This window comes from Aquarana catesbeiana, linkage group LG01, assembly GCF_042186555.1.
Source record: "Aquarana catesbeiana isolate 2022-GZ linkage group LG01, ASM4218655v1, whole genome shotgun sequence".
Classification (NCBI taxonomy): Eukaryota; Metazoa; Chordata; class Amphibia; order Anura; family Ranidae; genus Aquarana; species Aquarana catesbeiana.
This window is the reverse complement of record NC_133324.1, coordinates 144644358-144664368: the sequence shown is the minus strand read 5'-3', so window position 1 is coordinate 144664368 and position 20011 is coordinate 144644358. Positions and strand designations below refer to the sequence as shown.

Here is a 20011-nt window from a genome sequence, read left to right as displayed (position 1 = left end):
TAATGGGATACAATAACATACATACAGTATATGGTACTTTTAAAGTATTAAACAAATATACATATACTTACTTTATATCCTTTTGCAACAAGTCGTCTGACATGGACAAATAATCTGTGAGTGGGAATACTCGCAGTCATAAAATTGTGGTCAAGGTGACAGTATATGTTCAGCTCACGTGCTGCAATCTGAAAGGGTTAAAGTGACAATTAGCAGCTATGCTACCACATTTTAGAGTAAGTGTTTTTTTAAGCAACAATGCTGACAGAATGGTTTCAACGCAAGCAGAAAGAGTATATTGGTGATGCTTTATAGTTTAACTGAACGGCACTGGCTGCTTTTCATATATAAAAGAAAAAAAAGGAAAGAAAAAAAAAAGGATAAACGCTAATCGTGTAGAGGTAGGTAAGGTAACGAAGACGGAATTACCTACAGGAGGTGAAGATCCGCTTTAAATCTTTCAATAATCATCATTACAGTCTTTAGGAAAATACAAAATATCCAAATCCACCTAAACATATTCATATATTTATCTTATAATAATGTACGAAAACACATCTGTAGTCAAAATTTTAAATTATATTGATTTTCATTTTGTATTTCTTCCCTACTCCTATTAATCAGAAGGATGTTGAACGTTCTAAATTTACTTTGTGAAGATCCCACACACATTTACTTCTTGGAATTCCGTGAGATATATTCATTATGCACAGCGAGCAAGCACTGCTGTGTAACACATTTCACAGAGCCTGCCTTGTGAAGTACAGGGGTGTTGAGAGGAGGAGTCAGTATATGAGTCAAGGTACCATGGGATATGTAGTCCTCAGAAACTGAAAGTGAACAGCAGAGGAGACGCTTCAAAGCATGCAGGGAATTCAGGAATTTTCATAGAATGCATTAAGGTGAAACACCTAAAGTGCAGTGGATCTAAAAAGTCTACACACCCCTGTTAAAAAGTCAGGTTTCTGGAATGTAAAAAAAAATGAGACAAAGATTAATAATTTCAGAACTTCTTCCACCTTTAATGTGACCCATAAACTGTACAACTCAATTGAAAAACAAACTGAAATCTTTTAGGGGGGGGGGGGGGGTGTAAAAATAAAAACATAAAATAATGTGGTTGCGTGAGTGTGCAACATCTTATAACTGGGGATGTAGCTGTGTTCAGAATTAAGCAATCACATTCAAACTCAGGTAAAATAGGAGTCAGTACACACCTGCCATCATTTAAAGTGCCTCTGATTACCCCCAAATAAAGTTCAGCTGTTCTAGTAGGTCTTTCCTACATCCTACAGCAAAAGCTATGGTCCATAGAGAGCTTCCAAAGCATCAGAGGGATCTCATTGTTAGAAGGTATCAGTCAGGAGAAGGGTAAAACATTATTTCCAAGGCATTAGATATACCATGGAACACAGTGAAGACAGTCATCATCAAGTGAAGAAAATATGGCACAATAGTGACATTACCAAGAACTGGACATCCCTCCAAAATTGATGAAAAGACAAGAAGAAAACTGGTCAGGGAGGCTGCCAAGAGGCCTACAGCAACATTAACCACTTGACGACCGCCTCACTCCGATTTACGTCGGCAAGGTGGCACGGACAGGCAAAATCACGTACATATACGCGATTTGCCTTCCGCGGGTGGGGGGTCCGATCGGACCCCCCCCCCCGGTGCCCGAGGCGGTCGTCTTTTCTCCCACGGCGATGAGATGAGGGGGAGGCCATCCGTTCGTGGCCCCCCCCTCGCGATCGCCGCCGGCCAATGAGAACATTCCTTTGCTGCTGTATGCTAAACAGCAGCAAAGGAAATGATGTCATCTCTCCTCGGCTCGGTAATTTCCGTTCCGGCCCGAGGAGAGAAGACAGGTATGTGAGTGCACAACACACACACACACACACACACACACACAGTAGAACATGCCAGGCACACTAAACACCCCGATCCCCCCCCCCGATCCCCCGCCAATCACCCCCCCCCCCCCCCCCCGTCACAAACTGACACCAGCAGTTTTTTTTTTTTTTTTTTCTGATTACTGCATTGGTGTCAGTTTGTGACAGTTACAGTGTTGGGACAGTTAGTATTACCCCCCTGTAGGTCTAGGATACCCCCCTAACCCCCCCTAATAAAGTTTTAACCCCTTGATCACCCCCTGTCACCAGTGTCACTAAGCGATCATTTTTCTGATCGCTGTATTAGTGTCGCTGGTGACGCTAGTTAGTGAGGTAAATATTTAGGTTCGCCGTCAGCGTTTTATAGCGTCAGGGACCCCCATATACTATCTAATAAATGTTTTAACTCCTTGATTGCCCCCTAGTTAACCCTTTCACCACTGATCACCGTATAACTGTTACGGGTGACGCTGGTTAGTTTGTTTATTTTTTATAGTGTCAGGGCACCTGCCGTTTATTACCGAATAAAGGTTTAGCCCCCTGATCGCTCGGCGGTGATATGCGTCGCCCCAGGCAGCGTCAGATTAGCGCCAGTACCGCTAACACCCACGCACGCAGAATACGCCTCCCTTAGTGGTATAGTATCTGATCGGATCAATATCTGATCCGATCAGATCTATACTAGCGTCCCCAGCAGTTTAGGGTTCCCAGAAACACAGTGTTAGCGGGATCAGCCCAGATACCTGCTAGCACCTGCGTTTTGCCCCTCCGCCCGGCCCAGCCCAAGTGCAGTATCGATCGATCACTGTCACTTACAAAACACTAAACGCATAACTGCAGCGTTCGCAGAGTCAGGCCTGATCCCTGCGATCGCTAACAGTTTTTTTGGTAGCATTTTGGTGAACTGGCAAGCACCAGCCCCAGGCAGCGTCAGGTTAGCGCCAGTAGCGCTAACACCCACGCACGCACCGTACAGCTCCCTTAGTGGTATAGTATCTGATCGGATCAATATCTGATCCGATCAAATCTATACTAGCGTCCCCAGCAGTTTAGGGTTCCCAAAAACGCAGTGTTAGCGGGATCAGCCCAGATACCTGCTAGCACCTGCGTTTTGCCCCTCCGCCCGGCCCAGCCCACCCAAGTGCAGTATCAATTGATCACGGTCACTTACAAAACACTAAACGCATAACTGCAGCGTTCGCAGAGTCAGGCCTGATCCCTGCGATCGCTAACAGTTTTTTTGGTAGCTTTTTATTGAACTGGCAAGCGCCAGCGGCCTAGTACACCCCGGTCGTAGTCAAACCAGCACTGCAGTAACACTTGGTGACGTGGCGAGTCCCATAAGTGCAGTTCAAGCTGGTGAGGTGGCAAGCACAAGTAGTGTCCCGCTGCCACCAAGAAGACAAACACAGGCCCATAGTGCCCTTCCTGCTGCATTCGCCAATCCTAATTTCGAACCCACCGCTTCTGCAGCGCCCGTACTTCCCCCATTCACATCCCCAACCAAATGCAGTCGGCTGCATGAGAGGCATTTTCTTTATGTCCTCCCGAGTACCCCTACCCAACGAACCCCCAAAAAAGATGTCGTGTCTGCAGCAAGCGCGAATATAGGCGTGACACCCGCTATTATTGTCCCTCCTGTCCTGACAATCCTGGTCTTTGCATTGGTGAATGTTTTGAACGCTACCATACACTAGTTGAGTATTAGCGTAGGGTACAGCATTGCACAGACTAGGCACACTTTCACAGGGTCTCCCAAGATGCCATCGCATTTTGAGAGACCCGAACCTGGAACCGGTTACCGTTATAAAAGTTACAGTTACAAAAAAAGTGTAAAAAAAAAAAAATATATATATAAAATAAAAAAAAATAGTTGTCGTTTTATTGCTCTCTCTCTCTCTATTCTCTCTCTTGTCCTGCTCTTTTTTATTGTATTCTATTCTGCAATGTTTTATTGTTATTATGTTTTATCATGTTTGCTTTTCAGGTATGCAATTTTTTATACTTTACCGTTTACTGTGCTTTATTGTTAACCATTTTTTTGTCTTCAGGTACACCATTCACGACTTTGAATGGTTATACCAGAATGATGCCTGCAGGTTTAGGTATCATCTTGGTATCATTCTTTTCAGCCAGCGGTCGGCTTTCATGTAAAAGCAATCCTAGTGGCTAATTAGCCTCTAGACTGCTTTTACAAGCCGTGGGAGGGAATGCCCCCCCCCCCACCGTCTTCCGTGTTTTTCTCTGGCTCTCCTGTCTCAACAGGGAACCTGAGAATGCAGCCGGTGATTCAGCCAGCTGACCATAGAGCTGATCAGAGACCAGAGTGGCTCCAAACATCTCTATGGCCTAAGAAACCGGAAGCTACGAGCATTTTATGACTTAGATTTCGCCGGATGTAAATAGCGCCATTGGGAAATTGGGGAAGCATTTTATCACACCGATCTTGGTGTCATCAGATGCTTTGAGGGCACAGGAGAGATCTAGGGTCTAATAGACCCCAATTTTTTCAAAAAAGAGTACCTGTCACTACCTATTGCTATCATAGGGGATATTTACATTCCCCGAGATAACAATAAAAATGATTAAAAAAAAAAAAAAAAAAAAAAAAATGAAAGGAACAGTTTAAAAATAAGATAAAAAAGCAAAAAAATAATAAAGCACCCCTGTCGCCCCCTGCTCTCGCGCTAAGGCGAACACAAACGGCGGTCTGTCGTCAAACGTAAACAGCAATTGCACCATGCATGTGAGGTATCGCCGCGAAGGTCAGATCGAGGGCAGTAATTTTTGCAGTAGACCTCCTCTGTAAATCTAAAGTGGTAACCTGTAAAGGCTTTTAAAGGCTTTTAAAAATGCATTTATTTTGTTGCCACTGCACGTTTGTGCGCAATTTTAAAGCATGTCATGTTTGGTATCCATGTACTCGGCCTAAGATCATCTTTTTTATTTCATCAAACATTTGGGCAATATAGTGTGTTTTAGTGCATTAAAATTTTAAAAAGTGTGTTTTTTCCCCAAAAAATGCGTTTGAAAAATCGCTGCGCAAATACCGTGTGAAAAAAAAAAATGAAACACCCACCATTTTAATCTGTAGGGCATTTGCTTTAAAAAAATATATAATGTTTGGGGGTTCAAAGTATTTTTTTTGCAAAAAAAAATAACTTTTCATGTAAACAATGAGTGTCAGAAAGGGCTTTGTCTTCAAGTGGTTAGAAGAGTTGGTGATGTGTGACATAAGCTTCTAAATGTTGTGCATAAAATGCCAGGACAGTTCAAAACCCCCCCAAATGACCCCATTTTGGAAAGTAGACACCCCAAGCTATTTGCTGAGAGGCATGTCGAGTCCATGGAATATTTTATATTGCGACACAAGTTGCGGGAAAGAGACAAATTTTTTTTTTTTTTTTTTGCACAAAGTTGTCACTAAATTATATATTGCTCAAACATGCCATGGGAATATGTGAAATTACACCCCAAAATACATTCTGCTGCTTCTCCTGAGTACGGGGATACCACATGTGTGGGACCTTTTGGGAGCCTAGCCGCGTACAGGACCCCGAAAACCAAGCACCGCCTTCAGGCTTTCTAAGGGCGTGAATTTTTGATTTCACTCTTCACTGCCTTTACAGTTTCGGAGGCCATGGAAAGCCCAGGTGGCACAAAACCCCCCCAAATGACCCCATTTTGGAAAGTAGACACCCAAAGCTATTTGCTGAGAGGTATAGTGAGTATTTTGCAGACCTCACTTTTTGTCACAAAGTTTTAAAAATTGAAAAAAGAAAAAAAAAAAAAGTTTTTTTTTGTCTTTCTTCATTTTCAAAAACAAATGAGAGCTGCAAAATACTCACCATGCCTCTCAGCAAATAGCTTGGGGTGTCTACTTTCCAAAATGGGGTCATTTGGGGGGGTTTTGTGCCACCTGGGCATTCCATGGCCTCTGAAACTGTGATAGGCAGTGAAGAGTGAAGTCAAAAATTTACACCCTTAGAAATCCTGAAGGCGGTGCTTGGTTTTCGGGGCCCCGTACGCGGCTAAGCTCCCAAAAAGTCCCACACATGTGGTATCCCCATACTCAGGAGAAGCAGCTGAATGTATTTTGGGGTGCAATTCCACATAGGCCCATGGCCTGTGTGAGCAATATATCTTTTAGTGACAACTTTTTGTAAATATTTTTTTTTTTTTTTGTCATTATTCAATCACTTGGGACAAAAAAAATAAATATTCAATGGGTTCAACATGCCTCTCAGTAATTTCCTTGGGGTGTCTACTTTCCAAAATGGGGTCATTTGGGGGGGGTTGTACTGCCCTGCCATTTTAGCACCTCAAGAAATGACATAGGCAGTCATAAACTAAAAGCTGTGTAAATTACAGAAAATGTACCCTAGTTTGTAGACGCTATAACTTTTGCGCAAACCAATAAATATATGCTTATTGACATTTTTTTTACCAAAGACATGTGGCCGAATACATTTTGGCCTAAATGTATGACTAAAATTTAGTTTATTGGATTTTTTTTATAACAAAAAGTAGAAAATATCATTTTTTTTTCAAAATTTTCGGTCTTTTTCCGTTTATAGCGCAAAAAATAAAAACTGCAGAGGTGATCAAATACCATCAAAAGAAAGCTCTATTTGTGGGAAGAAAAGGACGCAAATTTCGTTTGGGTACAGCATTGCATGACCGCGCAATTAGCAGTTAAAGCGACGCAGTGCCAAATTGGAAAAAGACCTCTGGTCCTTAGGCAGCATAATGGTCCGGGGCTCAAGTGGTTAAAGGAGCTGCAGGAATATCTGGCAAGTACTGGCTGTGTGGTACATGTGACAGCAATCTCCCATATTCTTCACATGTCTGGGCTATGGGGTAGACTGAAGCCTTTTCTTACCAAGAAAAACATCCAAGCCCAGCTAAATTTTGTAAAAACACATCTGAAGTCTCCCAATGACCACGCAATTGTCATTCAAAATATGACAGCGCTGAAAGCTAAAAATTGGCCTTGGCAAGAAGGGGGTGATAGTGTCCTGTATTAAAGTGGTTAGGGTTTTAGAACCACTTTAAAATGAACCTAAAAATGTTAAATTTTTTCCTCTGGCATTTCTCCTAAAAATTAGCAGTGCACATCCTGAAATAGGAGCGTGCCTACAACGTCATAGCTGTGTATCTGCAGTTTGAAATCGAAGGCACTGCTGACTATTTGGTTTTCAGTAGACCTGGTGACGTTACTACTGTACTTTTCACTGTTATCATTACTTTAGGCTTTGACCTGAGGAAGCAAAACCCTGCCGCTACCAAGATGACTGCCTCCATACAAAAAAAAAAAAAGTCAGTAATTGGGGAAAAGCAGCTTCAGAGAGGTAATATATGTTCTTTACCCTCTGCCAGTTTTTTTTTGTGGCACAGCTTTCAGAGTCCACTTCCTCTGTAAATTGGATTATTTACCCACCACAGATCCAGTATCTAGTAATGGACAACTCATAGTCCTTATAGGCAGCAGGATACAAGATAAGGTAATACATACAAGTAATATACAGTATTTTGCTAGCTCAACACTGTGATAAGGATGGATTTTTTTTTTCCAAAAATTGTGAAACAGTGGGGAAAATAATTATTTGATCCCCTGCAGATTTTGCAAGTTTGCCCATTTACAAAGAAATGAAGGGTCTATAATTTTTATCATAGGTGTATTTTAAAATTATAGAGACAGAATATCAACCGAAAATCCAGGAAACACACATAATACAAATGTTATAAATTAAGTTGCAGTTCAGGGAGTAAAATAAGTATTTGATCCCCAAGCAAAATATGACTTAGTACTTGAAACCCTTGTTGGCAAGCACAGAGGGAAGATATTTCTTGTAGTTGTTTACCAGGTTTGCACACATCTAAGGAGGGATTTTGGTCCACTCTTTACAGATCTTCTCCAAATCCTTAAAGTTGCTTGGCTGTCGTTTGGCAATTCGAAGTTTAAGCGCCCTCCTGCAAATTTTCTATAGGATTTAGGTCTGGAGACTAGCTAGGTCACTCCATGACCCTGATGTGCTTCTTCTTGAGCCACTCTTTTGTTGCCTTGGCCGTATGTTTTGGGTCATTGTCATGCTGGAAGACCCATCCACAACCCATCTTCAGTGTTCTAGCTGAGGGAAGAACGTTCTCATCCAAGATTTTACAAATTCATGGCCCCATCCATTAGCCCCCCAATGTGGAAAAGTTGGCCTGTACCTTTAGCAGAGAAAAAGCCCCCAAAGCACAATGTTTCCACCTATGTGCTTGACTGTAGGGAGGGTGTTCTTAGGGTCATAGTCAGCATTTTTCTACCTCCAAACACGGAGAGTTGAGTTAATGCCAAAGAGTTTAATTTTAGTCTCATCTGACCTCAGCACTTTCTCCCAAGCCTTCTCTGAATCATTTGTATGTTCCTTGGCAAACTTCAGATGGGCCTGTACATGTGCCTTCTTGAGGAGGCGGACTTTGGGGGCGCTGCAGGATTTCAATCCATGACGGCGTATTGTGTTACCAATGGTTCGTTTGGCGACTGTGGTGCCAACTGCCTTGAGATCATTCACAAGCTCCTCCTGTGTAGTTCTGGGCTGATCTCTCACTTTTCTCATGATCATCCTTACCCCATGAGGTGAAATCTTGCATAGAGCTCCAGACCGAAGGCGACTTATTTTTTTTTTTGCATTTCTTCCAATTGTGAATATTTGCTCGACCAGTTGTCTCCTTCTCAAAAAGCTTCTTGCTGATGATCTTGTAACCCATTCCAGCCTTCTGTAGGTATACAATCTTATCCCTGATGTCCTTGGACAGCTCTTTGGTCTTGCCCATGATGGTGAGGTTTGAATGGAAGAAAGATTCTGAAGAAAGGCATCTTTTATACACATAAGGAGTTGTCGTTAGGAGCACCTTCTTAAATTGACAGGACTAATCTGTGTACCACATGAGCACATACTGTAGCCAGTCTTTGTTAGCCAGAATTATTGTTGGTTGGTGGGGGATCAAATACTTATTTTGCTCACTGAACTGCAGCTCAATTTATAACATTTTTATCATGTGTTTTTTCAGGATTTTTGGTTGATAGCCTGGCTCTATAATTTAAAATACACCTATGATAAAAATTTTAGACCCTTCATTTCTTTGCAAGTGGGCAACTTGCAGGGGATGCAATAATTATGTTCCCCACTGTAGCTATTTTCAGCTGGGTAATTAGAAAAATACAGTCACATGGCTAAAAATTATCCTTATCCTTTGTGAATTGAGCCCAGCATGTTGGAAAGGTAAAGCTGCCTCACTGACCTCTGCATCCTCTCCGAAAAACCTGTATTTGTATCCACATTCTACACATAGGACTGCGTCTTGGTACTGCTTCTTGATGTCCATGTACTGCTCCTCCAGAGGTGTGTACACAGATTTGGTTCTGCGGTTGGGAGTTTTCGTTTCAGAAGAATGCGCTTCACGTGGCTTGAGAGAAAGAAACTTAATTGACTTTTGTGATTCTGTCTGTAAAAAATTAAAACAAAGCTCTTTGCATTATAAATCCAATATACCGCCCCCTATTCCCACTGCTTTTCGTTCTAGCAATGGAACCGTTAGCAATTAAGATTCATGCCTGTCCAGATATTAGGCGTGTAGAATGTGGTGATAGGAAACACAAATACATACTTTTTGCAGAAGACCGCTTGATGGTGCTGTTGGCTCCTATCACCTCACTCCCCAACCCATATGCAATATTGCAACCATTTTCAGCTATGTCAGGGCTTAGGATTAACCATGACAAATCAAAGGCATTGAATGTCTCCCTGCATGCCTCCACTCAGAAAGCCCTTGAACAGTCCCATCAATTCCACTGGGAACCGGTAGCCCTACCATTTTTAGGAATAAATTTAACCCCTTCCTTGCGCACCCTATATTCACAGAACTACCCAGTACTGTATAGACGCTTAATAACCGACCTGTCCAGATGGCAGGTCCACCCTCCGTCCTGGTTCGGTAGACTGCACTCTATAAAAATGAACATTCTTCCAAGAATCCTGTACTTGTTTTGTACTTTACCAGCGGCACTTAATAGATCAGACCTGTTATTTCAAAAAAAGCTTTTACAGTATGTAGGGAGTGACAAGAGGCCCAGGGTGAACAGGCACACACTCTTAACACCTACACAGTAGGGAGGTCTTGTACTCCGACCTGCAAAAATATAATTATATATATATATATTCCTGCCATCCCAAACCAATCTCGCATATGATGTGGCTACCAATGAGGGCAAGGCCGACGATTTTGTGCCCTTCCCTCTCTTAATCCCTAGGAATTTGGGATAGACTGGTAAGAACCCAAAAATTTAAGTCAACCCACAATCCACTAGCCCCCTGTCACGGAACGCCCCACACTCCGCTTGAGTGCTTCCGTCATATACCGCTTCCTAAGTTCTGGAACACGGGTCCAATGGATCTGGCTATAGGAACCCCAAGAACTAGACACCAGTCTTGGAGTACATCAGAACACCTTTATTTTGAGATCTCACAGACCTTTATACAGCAGGGATGACTCAAAGCTAACCTAATTAACATGACCTAATTTACTACAAAATGTACCCAGACCAGATGACAGTCTTGTGGGCACCGAGCTTCACACATTAATACAATTAACAATACAAACAACAATCTCCCCCCTCCTCAGCCTAGACCATTCGTCTATTAGCCAGGGCTGGTGGCTAATGTGATCAGCTCTCTCAATTAACATAAATACATGTTGATAACACCAGCATTTCCTCACAGGATGTGTCCCAGCAGAATGAATCAGTCTTATCAGCAGGGGGCTGCTGGAGGAATCCCCCCTCCCTCTTCAGGGACACAAATATACAGTAAGGAGTCCCCATACAATATATACATGACTGAGTCCGATTAATACAGTTCAGACTGGATCTCTCATTCACCCCAAATGCTAGGGCCCATAATCGGTGGGCAACAGGCTTGCACACAGTCCTCTCCAACAGCCTCCGCTCTGGCCATGCCCGTGACACCCCCCTTTTGCGAAACGGAGAGTTCACCCCGGGTCTCACCCCCTCTGTATTAGAATGGTGGTCAAATAAGGGTCTTTTGCGAATTGCAGATCTCTGCGATCACAAGGGAATGCTATCAAAAAAATTGCTGATAGAAAAATACCAACTACCGGACTGAGAGCTTTTTAGATACAACCAAATCTACCATTATATGCAGACCCTTTCACGCAAAGGGGACCTTACAACTATGTCACCCAAGGAAAATATGTGTCGCCAATTTGATAAAATTCGAAAACATATATCCGCCATATATATTATTTTGACATATACCAATGTAAAACTGCCTTATATGACCCAATGGGAATTAGATATCCAGGAAAACCTGGAAATTGAGGAATGGCATTCATTGGCACTGGCTGCTTCCAGGTCACTGGTCAATACTTCAATAATAGAAGTGAATTACAAGGTTTTATTAAGGTGGTACTTGGTGCCAACCAGACTGGCCACTTTTGTTCCCGAGGCATCTTCTAAGTGCTTTCGGGGCTGTGGTCAGGAAGGGACGGCATATCATATTTGGTGGCAATGCCCCAAAGTACAGAGATTTTAGATCAGAGTCTATAACTTTATATACTCCTTTACACATATCAACCTGACCAAATCTCCGAAACACGCACTCTTAGGTTGTAAGATTGATGACGTTTCCAAAACCCAAAGACGGCTCCTTACATTTATATTCGTAGCGGCCAAAATTACAATAGCTAGGAACAGGAAGTCAGCAGTCCTACCGTTTGGCTAAATTAAACAAACTTTCTTGGCTTATGTTAAATGAAAGACTGACAGCAATTGTGCAGGACAAAATGAAGTGGTTTAACAAAATATGGGATCCCTGGATCACCTACTTGACGAAAGACCCCCGGACACTCACTGACTAGGGAGTCTCCCGAGGGGTCTAGCACAGAGGCACAGAGCATGGAGTCCTCCCCCCCCCCCCCTCTTCTTCCTTTTCTCCCCCCTTCTGTCTCCTGCTTTCTCAGAGACTCTGTTGGTGGGTCCAGGGTCCACCGCTCTGTGGTTTGGGGGGGCGGGTTATCCCCAAATTTCTGCTGGGGTGTCCTGCTTCCCCTGGCGTGCGGTGCGTGCCTTAGAGCCCTAATTATAGAATTGTTATAGGATTACAGGATATGGTATGAAGCTCAACACGGATGGCCTATCCCATAAAAGTTTGAGAGATTTTATAAACAAGATGCAAATTGAGGAAAGGAGGATAATATGAAAAGTGTCATCCTCCCTCTTCTGAGGGGGAAGTGGGTTATCCGTGATTACAAGGAATGCTTCTCCGTTTATGCAAATCATACACTGTTAAAATCAATGCCATGGTCCTTACTTTGTATTGTGAAAAACTTGAATAAAAATCATTGAAAGATAAAACCAATATACCACCATTTTTTAGCATTCACAATTAGGGACACCTTGAATGATGTTAATGTGGATTATAAGTAACATAAAAATTAGCTTTTTACAACATATATAAATGCCACAAAAGCTAAACCTTCCAAATGATCATTTTATTTTTATTTTTTATCAAAAGGTTTTTACTAAACAATTTACATATACAACATAGTCTTACGTGTTTGAAATGCAATACATCAAGCACAGGTGAAAAATAAGGATGCATCTTAATTACAGGACATATTCCAGGCTTATACTTATTTCACACAAAAAAACGTCTAACAAGAAACAGATGTCAATCCCTGTGTGTCAGCAAATATATGGTTTGAGTGAGGTCATTAAGTAACATGTCTGAAGGACTAGGATGTTGTTCATGTACAGGTTTCTGAATCTTGTAACCATCTGTCCCAAATTTTATTGCATTTGGTTGGGCACCCTCTGTTGATATATAAGAATTTTTTGTAGGGTCGCGTATTGTTTATGTCCACCTTCCATTCAGTGAAACTAGGGGGTAGTGGCCTCATCCATTGTCTAGCAATCATTTTCCTGGCCGAAAATAATGTTTGCTTCCATAGATTTTTACAATGGGCTGCCCAACTTAGATCAAAAGGTTTTTTGTAGTTTTTGACAGAGTGGGAATGGCTATGACCCTTGTCTGCTTTTCTTTTAAAGGAGAGGGGTGGGGAGTATGGTTTACCATAATTAACCTTGTCTGTACTGTGCTGGTAAATCTCATTATCAGTTGTAAACTAGATGTGAACACGGTCTGTCCTATCAAAGGGTTAAAGATCTCAGGGCTTGGGTGGTACATTGTATGAAGGACAGCCATGGCAACCTACATATTTCTCTCCACGCAAAATTTTATTTTACATTCCTGTGTGCCATGAATGGGCTTACCCTGATCTTAGAAGGCAAGTCCCCATCTAGAACGGCAGTCTCCGGCTTTGTCAGTCCATCTTTAAATCCCACAAAAGGAATCAAGAGCTCAGGGATTTTCAAGCGTGAATGCTGTGTGTCTGTTCCAGATTCACTGCAAAACTGCCTTAACTTATGTTGGGTTTCACATGACATAGATGATTTTCCATATTTCTTTTGTTCTAGAAATAAAGTTAAATAAAATCACAATGAAGAATTCTCCATAACCCTGCATACACACTGTGATTATAAAACATACATTTACGGATAAATCCTTAGAAATAATAACTCTGCAGTTGCAACAATTTTACAAAATGTCTTTCTTCCAAATTTGCCAGTTAGTGTTCAGACCTGCCCCTACCCCATGTTCCCACTGGTTAGTAAGGCAAGCTATCACAGTAAAAGGCCTACCGGAAGAGGGGGTCAAACCAGCCCTTGACACTATTAAAAATGTTTCATACCTTGAAAGTTACAGTACACATTAGTCATCCAGGATTTGGGCTTCCTTGCTGCAGGATTTTGTATGTAAAAGGTGCACCATCCTGCAGAAATTTGGAGGGTCAAAACTTAAAAAAAAAAAAAAATAATAATAATTTGCCCCCAGCAGCTGGAAAGCATATAAGTGAAAACCAGCACTCAAATAATCTGTCCGGATGATTATGAAAGTCCACAGGTTCTTAAATGCTCTCACCATATCGAATGACCCTTCACATATAATGGGTCAGAATAATGAGAACAATCATTTATGTAAGTCAACCAACTAAACGTGTCATGACACATTGCCGGAACCAGACGTACCCAGTCGACCATTTTGGATTTGGGCTGTAAACGATTTCCGATATATGCAAGCATATAAATGTGTAAGAAATGTTTTTTTCTGCTTAATTACTACACTATAGTCATTTTTTTTTCCCTTTTTGTATGGTATCATTACTCATACTGTTTGGGAACATCTGATGAGGGAAGGTGGTGAATTGTTGTGGAATTGATTGAAAGCGCAGTTTCAATCTTTGAACAGTGGGCTTATGGTCTGGCAAGGTGCACTATTTCAGGAGTGATTTTGGATGACAGTCGGATGGAAACAGACAAGCGGTCTGTTTCCATCTTACAGCCCCATAGAAAAAAATTTAAACACACTACACCATATTTTACTTATGGTTTTTCCTGTTATTGGTTTTTCATTCTTTTTCCCATTCTATAATGACAATTCGAGGAGGAGTGCAGGTTGATGAAGTGAAAAGTGTGGAACTCTCTTCCACAAAATCGGTGGTGTCGGCAGAAAGTATAGTTTGTTTTAAAAGATTCTTGGATGTGCACCTTAGCGAAAACAGTATACAGGGATATGGAAAAAGATTTTCTGCACACACACACACACACACACTGAACTGGATAGAGTGTTCTCTTTAGTCAACCTGTAACTATGTAATACACACATTAAAGATTGTTCACGTCAGGCTTTATTCTGACCCATATACAGTATCTCACAAAAGTACACCCCTCACATTTTTATAAAGATTTTATTCTATCTTTTCATGTGACAACACTGAAGAAATGACACTTTGCTACAATGTAAAGTAGTGAGTGTACAGCTTGTATAACAGTGTAAATTTGCTGTCCCCTCAAAATAACTCACACAGTCATTAATGTCTAAACTGCTGACAACAAAAGTGAGTACACCCCTAAGTGAAAATGTCCAAATTGGGCCCAATTATCCATTTTCCTTCATTGGTGTCATGTGACTCAGTGTTACAAGGTCTCAGGTGTGAATGGAAAGCAGGTGTGTTAAATTTGGTGTCATCCCTCTCACTCTCTCATACTGATCACTGTAAGTTCAACATGGCACCTTATGGCAAATAACCCTGAGGATCTGGAAAAAAAAACAAAAGAATTGTTGCTCTACATAAAGATGGCCTAGGCTATGAGAAGATTGCCAAGACCCTGAAACTGAGCTGCAGCACGGTGGCCAAGACCATACAGCGGTTTAATCGGACAGGCTCCACTCAGAACAGGCCTCGCCATGGTCGACCAAAGAAGTTGAGTGCACATGCTCAGCATCATATCCAGAGACTGTTTTTGGGAAATAGACGTATGAGTGCTGCCAGCATTGCTGAAGAGGTTGAAGGGGTGGGGGGGTCAGCCTGTCAGTGCTCAGACCATACGCCGCACACTGCATCAAATTGGTCTGCATGGCTGTCGTCTTCTAAAGATGATGCACAAGAAAGCCCGCAAATAGTTTGCTGAAGACAAGCAGACTAAGGACATGGATTACTGGAAAGATGTCCTATGGTCTGATGAGACCAAGATAAACTTATTTGGTTCAGAAGGTGTCAAGCGTGTGTGGCGGAAACCAGGTGAGGAGTACAAAGAAAAGTGTGTCTTGCCTACAGTCAAGCATGGTGGTGGGAGTGTCATGGTTTGGGGTTGCATGAGTGCTGCCGGTGTTCTGTCGATTTGTGCTCTCCATTGAAAAGTGCCCACGCAGAACGGAAGGGTACTCCAGCTGATTTCCCGATCAGCTGACATGACGTCGACATAGAGCATCGCATGCGCACATTGTAGGAGACTTTTCGACATGAGATACCATTTGATGGGCACAACTGAATGCTATGCAAACAGCGGAGGGACACCGTATTTGTCATATTGTGCATCGCTGTTGTGGGGTGGGTTTAGTGTGCTGAAGGTCCGGTTTTGTCTGTGTTGCAGGGCGGGTTTGGGGTGTTGAACGGCAGGTTTTGCCTGTGTCTAAGGGCGGGCTGCAAAACACCCACAACCCATCCTGCAAAAGCAAGGCTCAATCTGAAAACTACGGTGTCCCTCTGCTCTTTGCGTAGCTTTCAATTGTGCCCGTGAAATGGTATCGCCCATAAAAAAAAGTCTCCTATGATGTGCGATTGTGCTATGGTGAGCTGGAGTGTCCTTCCGTTCTGCGCATGCGTGGGCACTTTTCAATGGAGGGCACTATTCGATAGAACACCGGCACTGGGGAGCTACAGTTCGTTGAGGGAACCATGAATGCCAACATGTACTGTGACATACTAAAGCAGAGCATGATACCCTCCCTTTGGAGACTGGGCCGCAGGGCAGTATTCGGACATGATAACAACCCCAAACACACCTCCAAGACAACCACTGCCTTGTTAAAGAAGCTCAGGGTAAAAGGTGATAGACTGCCCAAGCATGTCTCCAGGCCTAAACCCTATTGAGCATCTGTGGGGCATCCTCAAACGGAAGGTGGAAGAGCTTAAGGTCTCTAACATTCACCAGCTCTGTGATGTCGTCATGGAGGAGTGGAAGAGGACTCCAGTGGCAACCTGTAAAGCTCTGGTGAACCCCATGCCCAAGAGGGTTAAGGCAGTGCTGGAAAATAATGGCGGCCACACAAAATATTGACACTTTGGGCCCAATTTGGACATTTTCACTTAGGGGTGTACTCCTGTTGCCTGCGGTTTAGACATTATTGGCTGTGTGTTGAGTTATTTTGAGGGGACATTAAATTTACACTGTTATACAAGCTGTACACTCTCTACTGTACATTGTAGCAAAGTGTAATTTCTTCAGTATTGTCACATGAAAAGATATAATAAAATATTTACAAAAATGTGAGGGGTGTACTCACTATTGTGAGATACTGTATGTGAAGGGTCATTTCATCTGGTGAGAGCATACAAGATCCTGTGGGCTTTAATAAACATTGGGACAGATTTTTTTGAGCGCTGGTTTTGAATTACATTGTGTATTTTGAGGGCGTTGCTTGACAAGTTAAGATCTGCACCATCCTGCAGAAACTTGAGTACCACAGGAATGACTGGCCCTTCTATTTGCTCTTTAGACTTCCCCCAGTATGAGAACTTCTTCCACACTTTCAGAAATAACCTTCAAGGAATGTTTCCTTTCTTCTGTTCATAATTGTATTAATCACTCTGCTGGACAAACCTTTGGATTTTCGGATGTCCTTTTCAGAAGCCAAGACGTGTGAGAAAGTCTTTCCACTGCTGGATGCATCACAGACCCTTATGTCAAATCTGGTCTGCACTGAAACTTCCATGGTTCCACGATGCTGAGCCTGCACAGGCCCATAAACCAAATTCTTTTAGGCAAAAATAGAGCATTCAGTATTAATGCCACCTTGGTCATTTTCAACTACTGTATTATCTTCAGAATCATTCGGAAAGGTGGAAATTTGTACATCAACTCCCCCTCCCAGGAATGTTCTAGGGCACCTACTCCCAAGCTCTTCCAGTATTTCCAGTATTTTTACAAGAAATAGTTTTTCACCTTCACGTTTACTGCAGAAGCAAAAAGGTCCAACTCCCCCTATCTTTGCGACCTGGTAGATTTCCTGATTTAGGCACCATTCTATTTGTTTTAGGCATCTTCTGCTGGGGAAATCTGCCAAAAGAGTTTAGCTCTCCCTTAAGATAATTGCCGAAAATTGACAGCACATTCTCCTCTATCCAGGTCAGAATTTATCTTGCAATCATCATAAACCGATGAGATCTTGTACCCCACTATCTGTTGATGGAGGATACCGAAGTTATATTGTATTTGAACATGCTGTCCTTTTATCAGCGGCCGAAATGCAAGTAAAGCTTCCAGTACAGTAAAACCATGGATTGCGAGCATAATGTATTGCCCTTAAATCACCATGTAAACTCCAAAAGACAAAAGCTCCCTTGTGGGGTAAATTAACTCCATTTTGAATCTCTGGTTTCTCACTGCCTTGTTTAAGTGTTTGAGATTTAATATTAAGCGGGACTTCCCTGAGGGTTTCTTAATCAGTAAGATATGAGAAAAGAAAACTACTCTTCTCTGCCTCTGGTATGAGACTGATCATTCCTTGTTGCAGCATGCCTTGCAACAGAGATATCAATGCCTCTGCCCGAGTTTGATCTGTTGGTACAGTATCAAAAAAGTGTTGCGGAGGCTCCTATTATGCACCCCCGAAGGTTCAAAACAAATGAATTGTGCGTGATGGCTTGCCATTGTGGGAGGATTGCCCCCAATCTTCCACCCACCTGACTTCCCAAGTCTTTGAGATTTCTCGGCGGATTTGGAGGGGGGGGGGGGGTGTTGCAGGTGAAGTGAAGAGGAAAACTTCCTTATCCTTGCCATTCTTATAGGACCAAGACTTTTTCTGCTCCTGCTTTCACTCATTATTTTTCGGCTGCTGATGCTTGAAAGAAGGGACGCACTGAAATTTATCAGCCGGAAATAGTGTTTTCGGCATATTGCCAAAAGAAAAAAAGTCCAGATAAGGCACCGATAATAGCGCATGCACAGTAGCCGCGCTGCAGGGTGCCGTCCATTGTGGGGTGTCATCCTGACGGCTCAAGGTCCTGTCCTCCCTCCTCCTCCCCACCCTCCTTGTAGAGCGGTGATCTCCTTGTGTCAGGGAACTGAATGGTCCGGGCAGCCATAGTAACAAGACGGCACACTGATCCAATGCCAGGACATTGAATCAGTGTGACGTGATCACAGGAGGCGGGACATTGTTACTGCAGCCCGGGCAATTCAAATCCAGTTCCGTGACACAGCTGGAGACTGCTGTTCTGATCCGGGCACAGGCAGGCTGCATCCACAGGCACTGGTGAGGCTGCATCTAATGGGCACAGGCAGACTGCATCCTCACACGCACTGGTGAGGCTGCATCTAACGGGCACAGGCAAGGCTGCGGCCCACGGCCACAGGCAAGGCTGCGGCCCACGGCCACTGGCAAGGCTGCGTCCCACGGCCACTGGCAAGGCTGCGTCCCACGGCCACTGGCAAGGCTGCGTCCCACGGCCACTGGCAAGGCTGCGTCCCACGGCCACTGGCAAGGCTGCGTCCCACGGCCACTGGCAAGGCTGCGTCCCACGGCCACTGGCAAGGCTGCGTCCCACGGCCACTGGCAAGGCTGCGTCCCACGGCCACTGGCAAGGCTGCGTCCCACGGCCACTGGCAAGGCTGCGTCCCACGGCCACTGGCAAGGCTGCGTCCCACGGCCACTGGCAAGGCTGCGTCCCACGGCCACTGGCAAGGCTGCGTCCCACAGCCACTGGCAAGGCTGCGTCCCACAGCCACTGGCAAGGCTGCGTCCCACAGCCACTGGCAAGGCTGCGTCCCACAGCCACTGGCAAGGCTGCGTCCCACAGCCACTGGCAAGGCTGCTTCCCACAGGCACTGGCAAGGCTGCGTCCCACAGGCACTGGCAAGGCTGCGTCCCACAGGCACTGGAGCCATGCTTCAGAGTCGGGGGAGAAGGGAGAAGACTGCTTTAAACATGCAAAGCTCTGGACCGAGGTCAAGTTCAGGTAAGTTTTTAGGTTTTTTTTTTTTTTGGGGGGGGGGGGGGGGTTCTGCGGGGGGAGCTGCACCTTAAAAGGTTTTTTTGCCTTAAAGTGGATGTAAACCTGATTCATGAAATTTGGGCTGGGCACATATCTGCAGTGTTTTGTTATTCCTCTTCAAAGCACTATGTCCGGTAGCTGTCTCCTACTCCGTTCTTCTGTTATCAGCCTGAAAACTCCTGACAAGTTCTTCGTCACATATGATGAAAGCAGCCTGAGTTTTGTGTTGGGGAGGATGCAATAAATAGGTTAGCAGAGCCCTGAACTATTCAAGGGACAGAGCTGAAAGTCTCTACCTATGAGAGGGGGTGTGTGCCTTTCCTCCAATTAGCTGTCTTGGCTGTATGCCCATGCTTCACTGCAGTGGTAACCAGGAAGAGAAAAACTCCTAACACGATCTGAACTTTCTAAACAGTATATAAAGTTGAAGACAGCAG

The 20011-nt window shown here is 43.6% G+C and overlaps 1 protein-coding gene across 1 annotated transcript in view; it reads right to left on the bottom strand.

Annotated features, from left to right (window-relative positions):
- Window positions 1–20011, bottom strand: part of MSH3 (mutS homolog 3) — a 322177-nt gene that overhangs the window by 285506 nt on the left and 16660 nt on the right. The window contains exons 3-5 of the mRNA XM_073624435.1: window positions 13231–13430; window positions 9183–9386; window positions 72–188 (exon numbers count right to left, since the gene is read on the bottom strand). Coding sequence (XP_073480536.1) covers window positions 72–188; window positions 9183–9386; window positions 13231–13430 — 521 coding nt within the window. The remainder of the gene's footprint in view (window positions 1–71; window positions 189–9182; window positions 9387–13230; window positions 13431–20011) is intronic.